This window comes from Mucor mucedo, assembly GCF_025094135.1.
Source record: "Mucor mucedo strain NRRL 3635 chromosome Unknown EV154scaffold_117, whole genome shotgun sequence".
Lineage (NCBI taxonomy): Eukaryota > Fungi > Mucoromycota > Mucoromycetes > Mucorales > Mucoraceae > Mucor > Mucor mucedo.
The window spans coordinates 118,319-135,002 of NW_026252401.1; the positions used below are offsets into that span (position 1 = coordinate 118,319).

General features: G+C 35.7%; 1 protein-coding gene and 1 non-coding gene across 2 annotated transcripts; both read right to left on the reverse strand.

Annotated features, from left to right (window-relative positions):
- Positions 1–883: 883 nt before the first annotated feature.
- EV154DRAFT_385041 (uncharacterized protein) lies at positions 884–1,441 on the reverse strand (the record flags this gene model as incomplete). The annotated part of the gene is made up of 1 exon (XM_051595033.1): positions 884–1,441. A coding segment is annotated over one exon (558 nt), but the record flags the coding sequence as incomplete, so codon positions are not given.
- A 6,148-nt stretch (positions 1,442–7,589) lies between these two features.
- Positions 7,590–7,663, reverse strand: EV154DRAFT_t105. The gene has a single exon. It is a non-coding gene; the product is annotated as a tRNA-Val (tRNA).
- Between the last annotated feature and the right edge of the window lie 9,021 nt (positions 7,664–16,684).

The window sequence follows — 16,684 nt, forward strand, 5'->3', positions numbered from 1 at the left end:
TCGCGGCGCTTGGATGCTGGAACTGAAAGTGACATGTTTGTTGTGTCGATTGTGAATCCTAGGTGATCTATCTGTTGTGTTGGAATGAGGTGAGATTTGGATTCTTTGAAAAGGAAACCCAATTCCTGCAACTTTTGACACACCTGAGTGGTGTGGAGGTGGCTCAATTCTTTGGTCTTGGCAGTAATGATTAGATCGTCTAGATATGCAGATATCCTTATTCCCTTCCGGCGTGCCCAACTTAGGAGAGGTTTCAGGAGTTTCGTGAATACCATCGGACTCAGAGATAGGCCGAATGCCAGTGTCCTGAATTGAAATGTGCTGTTCTTCCATCGAAATTGAAGATACTTCCGAGATGCTGAGTGAACTAGTACATGGAGGAATGCATCCTGTAGGTCGATAGAGGTAAGGTAATCTTGAGGTTGAATCATTTTGCAAACGAGTTGAATAGTTTCCATCTTGAACGGTTTTCGTGGTACGTACTGATTTAATGGTCTTAGATTGAGTACGGGACGAAGATCGCCTGTTTTCTTGGGAACGGTGAAGAGATGGGAAAGGAAACCGGGACCATGGGCTGTCTCTATCGCTTTCTTCTCTAGGAGTGAAAAGATTTCTGTCTCGATTGCTGTTCGTGCTTGTGATGTTGTTGCTGTCGGGAACCTGACTGAAGCAGTGGTAGGACAAAGAGGTGGATTGGCGGTGAGGGGAATTCGAAATCCGTTTTGAATGATGTCGAGAATCCATTGGTTGTTTGTTATCTTTGTCCATGCGTCTTGGTAATATTGAAGACGTCCGCCAACAGGTTGAGGCGTTAGCGTTTCTGAAAACCCCGAGAGCTGTGAGAAGAAGAGTGCGAAGCACGAGGAGCAGAAGGTGTGGTAGGTCTTGAAGTGGTACCAGATAAATTAGATTTGTCAGAAGATTTGGTGGGTTGATCTTCTGATTCGACAGTAGTGGATCTTGTATTACTGTTAAAACGTTTTCCCTTTTTCTTTCGGGAAGTGCGACTTTTGGATTGAGCATCTTGAAGGGCTTTGGAGAGCTTGGATTGTTCCAAAATACGAGTCGTATCCAACAAAGTGTCTTCATCGTCTGAGTTGTCTGCAAGTGGGACAGTTGGCAAGCCGGCATCACGACAGATGTTATCACTACGAAGTTGTGTGATATGTGAGGCAACATCAGAAAGTAGGCTGTGGATCGTACGAATAAAGTTTGTAGAATCAGCAATAGTTGGGGTACGTCCTTGGGCAAGATTATGTGCCATAAGGTCAATCGGTCGAGTAAGTCCAGATAAGCGATATTGCACGTCGGCAAGTTGTTGATCAAATTTGCGAGTAAGTGATCCCGCATTGATAGAACGTTGCAATACTGGTGCACGATAACGTCTATCCAGGTTGGAAGGACAGAGGTTGAGAAATTTTCGGCGATCAACTTCTGAGAGAGGCGAGCGAAAGAAATCTGTGGCGGCATCAGGAAGAACAGCATAAAATTCATCATAAGGTTGAAGATCAACTGCAGTTGGTCGGGCAGTAAGGTGAGTATCCACAGGTGCTGCTGCATGTGCTGGATGTTGTTGTTGCAATAACGTCTCCAGGTTTTGAAGACGTCGTAATAATTCATCGTGCTCATTGGACATAGATCTATTAAGTAATTCGAATGGTTGAGTACCGAAATTGCGAAAGAAAAATTGATAATTGTATAAGTTTATTTTATTTTTTATTTTATAATATATTTTCGATAAATAAAGAAAAATTGGTAACACAGTCAGAGTCTCCGACTCATGACCAATAATCGCCTATATATATCCATTTAATTTTTTATTCATCTATTTGGCAAAATTGTAACCTTTCACAAAAAAAAATAAAAAAAAAAAATTAATAATAAAGTCCTAAATCGGGATCTTTAAAAAAAAAAATTTGTTGCTTGTGAGGGCCTAAAATCATCTTTTGGTCTCCTAAATAATCTTTGATATATTCGGTCGTTACATAACAATAGTTCCTCGACAAGTTCCTCGACACTTGTGTGGCCGAAGCCACGACACTTACACGCCTGTCGAGGAACTATTGTTATGTAACGACCGAATATATCAAAGATTATTTAGGAGATCAAAAGATGATTTTATTATATTTTAGTGAACACTATTTTAAATATTAAACTACTTGTGTGACCGAAGCCACGACAATACCCCCTTTCCAAAAAGAGCTCAAGGTAGGAAAAAAATTATTATTTTTCTTTTGCTCTTGCTATACGCGGAATATACCATGCCTTGTCGATTGGGGAGCCGTCATATTTTACAGGATGGAGTCTGTCAGTGTGTACCCAGGACGAATAAACCTTTCCATCTACTTCTTTAATCTGGTACGTGTTAAAGTCTAGGTTGTGCTTGAGAACCTGATACGGACCCATCCAATTGAATTCCAGACCCTTTTTACTTTCGTGTCGAAGCATCACATAGTCATCAATTTTGAAAGTTTGAGTTTCTTGTCCTTTAATGAGTGCATCCCATTTTTCCTTATCCTTTTCAGCTTGAACTTTAAGACGGTCTTCGGCTTGAAAACGTTGTTCACGTAAATAGCGTAGGTGGGTTAATGCATCTTCCGCTATTAATTCAGGATCTTCTTCGGTTAACGGATCCATGAAAGGTCGTAATAAATCGCCTGGTAGTACAGGATTGACACCATACGTCATGAAGAAAGGGCTCAGACCTGTGGTTGCATGCTTGCGAATGCGACAAGAAAACAATGCAGACTCCAAATATTCGTCCCAGCTGTGTACCTCTCCTTTAACATATTTGGTAAGCATATGTTTAAATGTTTGGTTTAATCTTTCGCATTTCGAGTTGGTACGGGGGTGGAAGGCACTGGTAAAAATATGATGTGATTTGATTTTGGCCATGTACTGCTTCAATATCTTCGACATAAAATTGGCTCCACGGTCTGTCACAATTTCAACAGGGCAAGAAAAACGCATCACTATTTCCTCATAAATAAATTTGACAATAGCCGACGCACTAGCAACGGGAAGGGCTTTAGCTATTGGCCAATTCGTGTTGTAATCCACTGCCATAATTATCCACTTATTTCCGTTCTTGGTTAAAGGTAGCTCACCGATAAAATCCAGATGCCAGCGAGAAAAAGGAGGAGGGACTTCTAAAGGTTTCATTGGCGCATGATGAACATTCTTTTCTTTGCGTGAATGTAATTGACATTCTGGGCATTGAGAGAGCCAGTTTGTAATATCATTTAACATTTTAGGCCACCAGAACCGTGTTTTCATGAGTTGATTTATTGTTATTTTTCCTTGATGTCCAAATCCACGATGAAAATCTTCAACAAGGTCTGCTCGTCGTTTAAAAGGAATAAATTTTACCCATGTTTCCTTGACCGGCATATCAGCAGTAGTTTTTGATTTATCCACAAATTGACGCCACACATGATTATCCTTCACCATAAAGCGATCTTGCTGTTGTTTTAATTGAGTTTTGAAATGGTCTGGCCATTCATCTTCATTTTTGAAATAATGTAGGGGCCAGTCTTGGAGAGGGTCAGTTATCAAAGGATCATCGGACCGATCATTATTGAGCGAATTCACTGCAGCGCAAGTGTCAGGTGAATCATACAAATATCTTGGTTCAAAGGATATATCATTCGGAGTACAATTGGATCCATCACGACGACTTAAAAAATCTGGAACAATATTATCCACACCCTGTTTGTATATGATTTTCGGGGAAAACATACTCAATTCGGACATCCAGCGAACTAAACGAGGTGAGATTTTTGAGGTATCCTGATAATATTTTAGCGGTAAATGATCCGTATACACTTCGTAGTCATTACCGTCGATAAAACATCGCCATGTTCTTAATGCATGAAGTATTCCCAAATATTCTCGTTCTTGAGCGGGATAGGCACGTTCTTGAGTACTAAATTTGTGCGATTCGTATGCTAACGGCTTCCATTGATTGTTATCATCTGGGTCCTGCTGTAACAATACTGCACCACAACCAAAATCGGAAGAATCAGTTTCTATGCGGAATGGGCGAGTCATACAAGGCGTTAATAATACTGGGGCCGATGTTATCATTTGTTTGATTTTATCAAATGCAATTTGACATTCGGTTGACCAATCAATTTCTCTACGCTTAAATCCACCACCCTTCGTCAAATCCGTAATAGGAGCCGCGATTGATGCAAAGGAAGGCAAAAATGACTTATAGTACTGGCATAGGCCAATGAATTTGCGCACGTCTTGAACATTTTTCGGAATCGGCCAGGAAATAATAGCACTTACTTTCTTTTTGGAAGGAAGGACACCAACATTTGCAATGATATCGTATCCTAAAAATGTCAATTGTTTGCGATTAAATTTACATTTATCACGATTAACAATCAATCCAGCTTCGTCTAATTTCTTCATAATGAGATGGACATGTTGCTTATGGACATCAATATCCTTATCTTTGGTGAAAATCAGAATATCGTCTATGTATACAATACATATTTTGTCAATATATTCTTTTAAAACAGATGTCATCATTTTCATAAATTGAGCACCCGAGTTACGTAGTCCAAAAGCAATTACTTTCCATCGAAATTGCCCATATCGAGTATTAATCGTGGTTTTTTCCGCGTCAGCGTCTGTTAATCGTTGCTGGTGAAATCCACTTTGCAAATCCAACGAGGTAAAGAAATGCGCGCCATGAAGCTGTTCCAAGCATTCATCGATTCGGGGAACAGGAATACGTTGAGATATTGTTGCCTTGTTTACCGATCTGAAATCACATACCATGCGTAATTTGGCTGGTTGATTCCCTTCCGCCGCACGTTTTACGAATAAAACCGGACTGCCGTATTTCGACGATGTTGGTTCAATTAAGCCTTGATCTAATAATAAATCTAATTGTCGTCGTAACTCACGCAGTTCAATAGGACTCATTTTGTAAGGAGCTCGCGATTCTAGTTTGGCACCAGGTTCCAATACAATCATGTCCTCAACTGATTCACGCATTGGAGGCAAACTGTCAATGCAACCTTTAAAAACCTTTGGGTAGGCGGCCGCGAATTCTTGACACCATGCCTCATTCATGTTCTTTGTTGCAGCTTCTTCATTCGTAAGCGTCTTTGTTGATTCTGTCTCCATCATAACATGAAGCTCCTCTGGACTATAGATTGCCGAAATGTCGATCCAAAAGCATTCTTCTACTTTCTTTTTCTTAAGCAATGTGTCGAGCTGTTTAGCCGTCAACAAAAAATCGAGATCGTTGTTAGTACTATTTGCTATATCAGTAATTTTTGGCTTATCCCGTTTTGATTCCTGTTGATCTGCTAACTTGATACTTAATTCATTTATTGCTTGACGCACTTGGATTTTCATAGGACGAATAGTTGTTATCTGGTATGGGTTGTTGCGTATTCGGATTTGCCATTCACCGGTAGGCCAATGAGGAACAGGTTGAACCTGTGATAACCAAGATCGACCGAGGATAACATCGAATTTTGTATCAAATACATAGGCTTCAATTCGATCAGTATAATCTCCTAGTGCTATTGAAAACGATGCGATTTTTGAAATTGCTGTTAATTGACCATTCGCCGTTTCAACCGATTGACCCTGTATCGTCGGTGCTGTTTTGGATACGTATGGAATAAGTCGAGGATGAATGTAATTTGCACTAGCCCCAGAATCAATTAATACGCTACATGGATGACCGTTAATAAGTATGCGATATAGTGGTAATTTGTTAGGAGTAGAATTTGCATTTAACATGAATTCAACATCTTTTTGTATCATATCCTTATTTAGTTTTAACGGTTGCACAAAGGAAGCCGATGATGGCAATACAGCATAAAGAATAAAAGGCTCTTGAGAATACTGTTGAGAAGATTTATCTTTATTGGTAGATTTATCCATTACTGGTTGAGGGGTAGGGGTAGGATTGGGGTGGGAAGAGGGATGTGATTGCGGATAATAGTCATGTTGTTGTTCATTATCGTAATCATAATTGTCGCTGTAATAAAAACCATCATTCATATAATGAGCTTCTTGGCGGTTTTGCGGACAATTGTACTGTAAATGTCCAACTTGCTGGCATTGATAACATGACCGAGTTTCTTGTTCATAATACTGCTGATGTCCTTGATAGCCACCTCTAAATTGTCCCCGAGAGAAACCACGCCCACGCAAACCCCCTCGAAATCCACCTCTAGATTCCCCACGAGAAAATCCACGACCACGAAAGCCACCCCGAAAATCACCACGAAAATTACCTCTATATCCACCACGATAATTACCACGTTGAATACCGCGGCTATTGGAACTGATATAATTGACCATATCACGAAGTGCGGAGAGATCCATCGGATCATCGATTGGTTGAGGTACAGACATGGAGTTGGTGTTCGGCAAAAATGAATATGTTCCATGCTCATTACGGGCAGATTCAAATACATAAGCAGCTTGGATTGCTTCATCCATGGTAGGACATTTGTCACCTCTATACAAATTTCGAATATGTACACGCGCATCCTTATTTTTCAGATGTCTGATAAATTTAGATACCGCTTCATCGTCCGTCATTGTTGGCACACCAAGTTTTAGAGTCAAAAAGTCTTGAATGTATTGGGATATGGTGGTTGTTTGTCGCAATTCTTCTAAACGTTCTCGAAACACTAAAGCTGAATTCGTTGGCTTGAAACCTGAAATAATTTTCGCACGCAGGCTAGTCCAAGTAGTTGGTGCATCATTGTCATTTAATTCCAAGTTACGCAGCCATATGGATGCAATGTCGCACATCAAAGTACGAGCAAACTTAAACGTCTGCTCGTCATCCCATTCTTTATATGCTTTGTAATCATTTATTCCCTTGATGAAATTATCGATAACGAAAGGATCCCTAGATCCATTGTATTTCATCGGTTTGATAATAAGATCTATTTCCATATTGTTATTTTGTTGTTGGTTTGTATTGGAAGCATTGATTGCCCCAATTGCTTGAGCTATTCCTTCTTTCACCGCAAGTGCAATAGTGTTTGCTATGGATAATTCGTTTGTATATTGATCAGCCATATTTGATGCTCCTTGGTTGTGATGTTCTAAGTGTTGCTTCGAAAATTCTTGGTTGTTATGTTCTAAGTGTTGTTTCGATAATTCCAATATATATTTTCCAACTAATGGTTTGATTATTGAATTCCAATGTGCCTCTCTTTTCTCTGTTGATTTAATTCGTACAATAATGTCTTCTGCTTTTATAATTCTTAATTTATGGTAAGCAGCTTTTAATGCAGTTGGTAAGGCAGCTTCAATTCTTTCCTCAATTTCAAATTTGTTTAAATTTTCTTGAGATTGTTCCAACATGAAATTCTTGTTATCGTTGTTGTTACTACTTCTATTATTTTTACAAAAACAATTCTTTTTAATAAACTGGTGCTACCAATTGTCGAGGAACTATTGTTATGTAACGACCGAATATATCAAAGATTATTTAGGAGATCAAAAGATGATTTTATTATATTTTAGTGAACACTATTTTAAATATTAAACTACTTGTGTGACCGAAGCCACGACACGCCCACGCAAATAAAAAAAAATGATTTCTGCCAGACTTGAACTGGCGACCGTCTGCGTGTTAAGCAGACGTGATAACCGACTACACCAAGAAACCGCATTTATTTTTGTCATATGCTTTTCTGGTTTCGTCGGTTGTTCCAATTGAGCCAATCACATGACTTTCACGTGAGCGCGTAAACCTTCGGCCGAAGCGAGAGTCGTTTTTGATCCTTCTGGTAAATCCTCTTTGGTTGGTGTGGAATGTCGTGATGAGGCGAATGTAAGGTAGTTTTGTTTTCGTTTTGCTTGGTGTTTGTCTTTGTTTCCTTTGTGTTTTTGCCCTCGTGCAAGGTTTGCCTCACCTTTGGTATTCGTACTTCTCTTGTAGTAGTACTGTAGGTCCATAAAGAGTAATACATTGTGTCTGAGCACAAGTTTAGATTCAGCTCGTTTTGGTCAATTGTGTTGCGGGTCACCAATTTGTACTCAGTGCGAGGTGATATATTTCTGTTGTCTGTGTCTGTGTTCGTGTTCCTGTTTTCTTGTTCTCTTCTCGTGTTGCCTCGTTCATCTTGTTCACACAAGATTAGATTACTGCAATATCGATCCTGACATCTAGTCTTACGTGTGATATACACCCTCTTTATAGTAATAGTATGAGTAATCTTCTCATTTTGCTCTTGCAGTACAAGATGTCGTGCTTTTCAAAGAATAATCTGATGTAATCACAATTAATGTAAAAGATATAAAAGGCCCTCAAAAAGCCAGAATCTTAATAAATCTTATCTTATTTTTATCTCTAAATTTCGGACCTGTGTGTAGTTTTGTGTGCTATTGGTATTTTGTCTACTTGAATCATTTCTATTAGCCATCCAATAACGTAGGTGTATTATTGCATTAATGGATCGTTTGTCGAAACTTATTAACATGACCATTTATTTGCTGGGTATTATAGTCTGCTGCTACCTTTCATTTATTGCCCTCGTATCGTTTGAGAACACTACCCATTGTCCAACCGACGATAACCCGAATACTAGCTATATTCATATTACATTTTGATACGTTCGTGGATTCAAAGTAACGTTTATCTCTGAGAATGAGTGACGTCATCTAAAAACACGTGAATGTCACGCTTCTCGAATATGATTGGCTATTGACTGAATTGGAAATAGACAATTATATCTTTAATTTTATAATTTATTATAATAAAAGAATCTTTACTTTACTTAAGAAACAACTGTGTACCTTAGTGTTAGAACTACCTGATTGGATAGAAATAACTGAATAGAACTGAATTGAATTGAATTGAATAACTGAAAAGAAGAACCAGTTCATAACATCATCGTATACAACTACATCTTATTTAATACTTTTGATTGATTGTCTTGTCTCGGAACGATCACATCAAGGGGAACATATTGATTTCACAAACAACACCGCAACCGTATTAATTTTTGTCAAGCTTGTAAATGTTGATGGATTTAATGCTTTAGAGAATCACGTGACTAGCCGGGTTAGTCCGACCCGAAGTCCGGACCTTGACGTAGACATGCCTCTAGAAATCGAACTTAGGCTTAAGAAGACCAAGAACCAGAACAGGAGATTTGTACCAGTCAAGAATAATCACATGAATAGGAAAAGGCCCAAACCGAATAACACCACTTAAATGTATATACATAACGCCACTTCGGGTTCACCTATTTCACATCAACAACCTGTTTATATTACTCATCAACATTACTAGTATTACTATTATTACCATCACCATACCTTATTATTATATTTATCACATCACCTATATATTTACATTTAGTATATATATCCCTTAACATTAGAACAATAAACCATTATCTTCTATTTCAGTATTAAATACTTATTTACCTATTTCCCCTTCTAATTAACCACTGAGAGTTGAATTAGAACTATATTGAAACTTACATTTTTGTGAAGTCTACAATTGTAAATGGTTCTACTGTTATGCTAAGCCACATTACGACCCGGTCTCTTGAACCCGAACCGGACTTAATCACGGATGTTGAGATCGAATTCCGCTTAAAGAAAGCTAATCTTTTAAAAAGGAAGTTTGTACCCCAGATAACCAGTGCCGATAGAAAACGGCCAAAGAAGTAACACCACTTTATTATAAATATCACAACACTACTTCTACATTCAACAACCTGATTACTTATATTTATCACAATCAATCTTTAAATCTATCACCATACATATCAACTTTACATTATCACCATATTCATTTTTATCACATTATTATCACATTCTATATATTCCCCAAACAAGTATAAATACCTCCTAGCTGTGCTAAACGCACATACAATAAAAATCATCGGTAATCCAAATTGATATAAATTGTCCAAATTTGGAACTCTGACACATTGAATACAATGGAAGAGCCGATAGAAAATATTATTAGAAATCATTGAAGCAATCTGTTAGAGACAAGCGTACCCTTGAATTCATGTAGAATTCAACAGTCAAGATAAATTTATGGACTAGCAATTCTAATAACAGTCAGCTTTCAAAAGAGTGTAAATAGTGTGGTGATCTGCTATATTGTTGCTACATTAAATAAACCTATATCTATGACATCAATACATTAAGAATGATTAAGGAATCAATTACCCAATATAGATAGTTAGTACTATCATATCACAAGGTTACAAGAACACAGTGACAAAGGCTTACTAAAGATATGGAAGTACAATGTGTCTAAGATGACAGTAATTCCAAGTGTAACATATTTACAAAATAAGCAGTTAAAGGTAACAGGATACACACTGGGAAAATGATAACAACTTCAAAGATACACTAAAGATAGTGGTACAGCAGATAGTCTTTTTTATATAAATACTTGTTCATTTTATTTCATAATAAAGACAATCTTATAAACAGTCTCAAATTATTCATAAACTGCCTTATAATTTTTACTTACCTCAAAACACAACAAATAGACCCCATTATTTCATAGTTAAAACTTCAGTCAAATAAAGTAACAAGGACTTATAATCGTACCTATCGTACCATTGTTTTTTTTATATACTTTATATTTTTTTTATCAAATCAGAAGTAATTGATTTGTAACACTAGCTTTGTATCAAATATACATTATCTTCTATTTTATATATTTAAGCATATATCTACTTATTAACTGATTAACCACTGAGAGTTGAATCTTAACCCTATTAAACCTATTACAAGACTGATATTTTTGTCAAGCTTAAAAATGTTAATGGATCAAATGCTTTTGAAAATCACGTAACTAGCCGGACAGTTGTTCAATCCGCGCCGAACCAAGATGTGCCGGTGGAAGTCGAATTGCTGCCCAGGAAATCCAAAGCTCAAAAGAGAAGATTTGTACCCAATGTCAATCAGGCTACTAGAAAACGATCAAGGAAGTAACACCCTAAAATATAGATATCACAACACTACTTCAGTAATTCGACAATCTGATTACTTACATTATTATTAACTCTAATATCTATCACCATAAAATTACATATTGTTATCACCATACATCACTATTGCATTATCACGACATTTATTAATATTATCCATTACATTATTATCACATTTTGTATGTGGTATTTGACAAAATTGATACAATTGGAAAGTAATGAGATAAAAGTATATTTTTATTAGAGGTAAAAATAGACTAAAAGAACTCTGCTGCTATAAAATAATTGATCCTTTTTATATTGCACAACTCTCCTGAGTTTTAATGATGAGTCAACCTTTCTGGTTTTGGAATAGATCTATACTTTGTTTCCCGTCTTAAGTTAAATTAATATTATTCGCTAGAATCGTTTCCAGTTAACATTGTCCCATATCAGTGGGTCGGGAGCATGAGTATTCTGTTGCGTTTTAACACCAAGGCTATAATGTTTCGCCTGATTCGTCCATTTGGACGAATTTTTAGTAAGTTTTTACCCATTTACTCGTTTGGACGAATTTTTTAGTAAGTGTTTACCCATTTACCCAAAAAAAAAACGAATTGGGTAAATTTACCCATTTACTCGTTTAGACGAATTTATAGTAAGCGTTTACCCATTTACCAAAAAAAAAAAAAAAAAAAAAAAAAAAAACCGGATCAAATGCATAATTAAGGGGGTGTATATTTTAAAATCAGCTCTCCCTTTCAGCCTTCAGCCAAATAAAAAAATTTTGTTTATACATATTGAATCATTTAATACATTCATTCGTTTGAAAAAATTGGTTTGCAGTTTTAAAAGTTGATTATATATTTTATTTGAAAGAATGAAAGTAAGATTTATTTATATTTTGATACTTGAGGGAAAATTGCTATGTAGAAGGATTGCTACTTAAATGAGCTAAAAAGTAAACGGTACATGGCATAACATGAAGGCATTGATTATTCTGTATAGGAAGCAACGTATAATCTAAAAAAAAGGGGGATAACCAAAGTTTTCTAAATGAATATTAGGTTATTTTATGATAAGAAGATTCAAAATTGATACGTACTAATTCCTTTTCTAAACAGAGTAGCCGCCACAACGGTAAAAGCAGGAAGCGTAAGTCTGAAGAGATAATTAGAGAAAGGAAAAGCCATAAACAAAAAACACTTACTTATAGCACTGGCGTAGTATACTGCAAGCATGGCCTTTATACACCTGTCTATGCTGATTTAAAAGAGAGATAAGTAAAGAGATGGACTTCAGAGATGGAATGGTGAGTTCACCAGAGTGTAATTGCAAAAGAAGTAAGCCCAGACGTTTATTCAGTTACATGGTTACGAGAAACAAGAACGAATAAAAGTAATTTTTTTTTTAAAAAAAAACTGATTTATTGAGGTAAAAAGATAAAAAATAGATATTAAAAAAGAAAAAAGAAAAAAGGAAAAAGGAAAATGAAAAAGAAAAGGAAAAAAAAAAGACTCCGTTTATATGTACTTTTTAGAGGTTGGTGTTACGACGGAGGGATGACTGGAGGCAGATAATTTTTTTTGTATACGCGGCTTCTTGACAACAGGACACTATGACAAATACTCGTCTGCTTCAAGTAAATGGAATGAATGAGTAATTTTAAGTGGATCTCAATTTTTATTCACCCAATCTGGGTAAGTATCCGCCCATAGACGAATGCTCGTCTGCTGCAGGTAAATGGAACGAATAAAGTAATTTTTATTTACCCAGTGTGAGTAAGTACTCGCTCATAGACGAATACTAGTCTGCTGCAGGTAAATGGAACGAATAAAAAAGCTTAAATTTTTGTGCAACGTTTATATTTTACTCAAAATGAACGAACAATTACCCCTGGACGAATATTTACCCTTTTTGAGTAAATGAAGTAATTTTATTTTTTGGGTACCATTGTTTATTTACCCAAAATGAACGGATACTCGCTCACAGACGACTATCCGCTCAGATTTGAACGGATGCTTACCCCCAGACGACTATTCGCCCACTCGTCCGCATTTACTCTGTTTAAGTAAGTTTTTTTAGCCTAGGTGTAAGGTAAAGTAAAATTATAAAAAAGACTATAGGAGTAGTTTGAGACTGTTTATTAGATTGTCCTTTATTAATAAATGAAATATACCAGTATTTATATAAAAGACTGTCTGCTGTGTTCAAATCTCTAGTGCTATCTTGAAGTTATCATTGATTAACCCAAAATGTATACGATTATTTCATAGTCACTAATTTAGTCTTGTTCTAATAAATGTTAAGTCTTCTTAACTCTCTTTGCTTTAAACTAAATTTTAAATATTTCTGAGACGTACTAACTGAGAAATTCGAGAGTGATAATAGCGAATTAAGAATAAAATGGGAAATTTAACAAAGTGAAATTATCAAACTGTAAAAATAAACTAAGGCTTTATTAAACAAATAAAAGGGGGTCATTATATACACATTATTTCAGACATTGATCACAGATGGGCTGATGACGGTCGTGGGTAGATTCATCCAGATGATACTCGGAGGTAATAATCCCATATAGAAAGGCCATAAGGAGATGTCAATAACAATTGTGGTGACCTAGCAAGGCTATAGCCATATTAGAGCTAACAAAGGTTTATCTATGCTGATACCATTTGCGATATAAGTTTAACAATAAATTTCATAGTAAGAACTATAAGGATATTACATCACAAGTCTAATTTAGTACGTCTGAGAAATACCTAAAATTTAGTTTAAAGCAAAGAGAGTTAAGAAGACGTAACATTTATTAGAACAAGACTGAATTAGTGACTATGGAATAATCGTATACATTTTTGGTTAATCAATGATAACTTCAAGATAGCACTAGAGATATGAACACAGCAGACAGTCTTTTATATAAATACTCGTACATTTCATCTATTAATAAAGGACAATCTTATAAACAGTCTCAAACTACTTCTATAGTCTTTCTATAATTTAAACCTTACCTTAAAACACAGCAACAATAACAATAACATTCATTCTTAAACTGTATATGTTTTGTTGTACAATATTCAGGGAGAAATGTAGTTCTTAATGCAGATAGCTGTGGCACCCCAATTTGGCTGATGTAACCTTAATATGTTTCCATATCAATGTTATTGTTTAAATGTATGCCTTATACTTGTATAAAGGATGATATGAGATCAAGCCTGTACATAAGGTAAATGATCAGTATTTAACATAAAGTACCAATAAGGATTATATTTAGGATTATGAAATGGAAGATTTAAGAAGTGTAGATAGAGTCATATATTAAGTATATAGTCTCGATCACGACACTAAATTAGAATTGCGATGTTGTGCTAAATCACACATATAGATTATACATATAATAAATTCATATCTCATCATCACTGATAACAGATAGTTAAATCATGATGAGGCATAAAAAAGGAATTCGGTAAAGCTGGTCACTATTTTAAAGTGTCACGGTATCGTAATACAATGTCCAAACTTAAGACATGTTATTGTTATTATTTCTCTATTGACTATGCGTAGCACTAATTGTCCAATATAGATATTGTTATTGATAGCATACTCATATTGTTAAGAGTAGTATCCTCAGCCTCGTCCATTCCATTTATTATAAATACTCTTTATTTTTCCTTCTTCTTAAATCTTTAGTTAACTTTGACATCAATAAACTCTGACAAGAATTCTAATTGATCCTATTGTTTTTTATATCTTTTTTTCTGCAAAACTATCCTCTTTAAGCCTACTTTTGCTACAATGTAATATCCTTAAAGTTTGTACTATGACATTTATTGTTAAGCTTATATCACAAATGGTATCAGCATGTACATACCTTTCACATAGTTAAAAGATTAATTTCGTGCAGTCAATTATGTCTCGGTTTTGGTATCGGTTGGGTCAATACCGACCAAACAATTGACATTAATCCGACAAAGTGATTTCTGTCGGGTGGAACAATACCATGCAAAAATCGACAGTCGAATTTGCTTAACTTGAATATAGTGGGGGGATGGGTTGACTTTAAATCTTGTAGTAACACATTTTGTGAGGTAAGCTGCAAGCAACTATTTAAAGTTATGCAAACATCACGTTCTCCGATGACAATTGTTATTTTTTTTGTGGAACTTCAAACTTTGTACATTATGCAATTCATCAAATAAACAAACGATGCAAATCGTGGCTAAACAAATAACTTAATTACTGAATGATCTCATGTATCTGAAACTAAAAGCTTAATCTATTATTACTTTTGAGGTCTTTATAAACATTTGTATTTAACGTTTCGGGAATTGTCAGGGTTGATCCTACACTACTCGCACAAAAACACACAAAAACACACAAAAACACACACATACACACACATACACACACATACACAAAAGGGTAAGGTTTCATAAACGTTACTCGTTGCATATAGCAAATTATTCGATGTATAAGGGAATATTACGAGGAAAGTATCTTCTATTTTATTTTATTTTATTATATAAACAGTAGAAAAACAGCGCTATATATCTTTTTGTCTAAGTATTTCCCGTATCAGACCTCACAGTAGAGTAACCAGCGCAATTCGCTACGGCCAAGCATTAGAATTAATTACGCAGAGCAGTCGCGTTGTTCCTGTATTTTTACAGCTTGCATAACCTTTTGAAAAAAATTAGATACGGGTATGTTTAATAAGATATTGTTTTTGTGTACCTACTGTTAAACTGACTTAATGGTCCGGGAATAGAGGTGGTTAAGCTGATATAAAAAACATTTAAAGTGCACCTAAGAAATACGTCCAAATGATAGCCTATAATAGATATGCATGTTTGGATTTCAAAGAACTAAAATAAAGCAATATATGGTTAAAAAATTTGGCATGACAAGTATGGGAGTAAAGCATTACATTTTAGAAAGTTTGAACAAAAAGAAAGAAAAGATATTAAAAAAGCCGAAATAATTGTTTCCTTCTTTTATATTTTCTTCTACACCGGAGGCAACTGATGCTTCGTAATATGCATGAGTGGAATAATACTTAAAAGACTTGATAGTATGTTTGTAAATAAAAATCACGTTAAACCCTAAAAATTGAAAGTCCATGTATACTAGTCAGGTACCAAAGGTCCTACACAGTTTCGGTCCCAATTGGAATATCACAAAAAAACATAATATTGAATGAGAGCTCATCTGTGTATATATGATTATTTCACGTTTTTCATCCAGAAATTACTTATTCTAAATATGACTAGACCTACCAACCCCTCTTCAAGATATTCTTCTTTGCCTAACCGAGCAACTAGAAGTCGTAGTAGCTCCGTCTCGTCGGTGACAGACAATATTCAACAAGAAGATATGGTATCTATTGCTCCCATGAATACGTCGCAATTAAGCAGCAGAGATGATTCATCAACTGTTGGTGCCTTTGTAAAATGTTTTCAGATAACAGGAATTAAAAATGATCTGAACAGTATAAAAAATGAGGTCAAGGAAGCCATCGTTACCGGAGAAATTTCGAGGGCACGACTTGACATGGTGGAAGATAAAATTGACAAAATATTGTCTATTCTTTCCGGTGAAGCTGCTGTTTCTTCAGCTACCCCCGCATTGACTAATGGAAATGTACCTCCTTTCCAAATAGGGGGTGCACTTTACAATAGTTTGTCGGTATGTCACCAAGAATAGAGAACCGTTCATATATCTAATCTACCTTGTAATTATAGGCC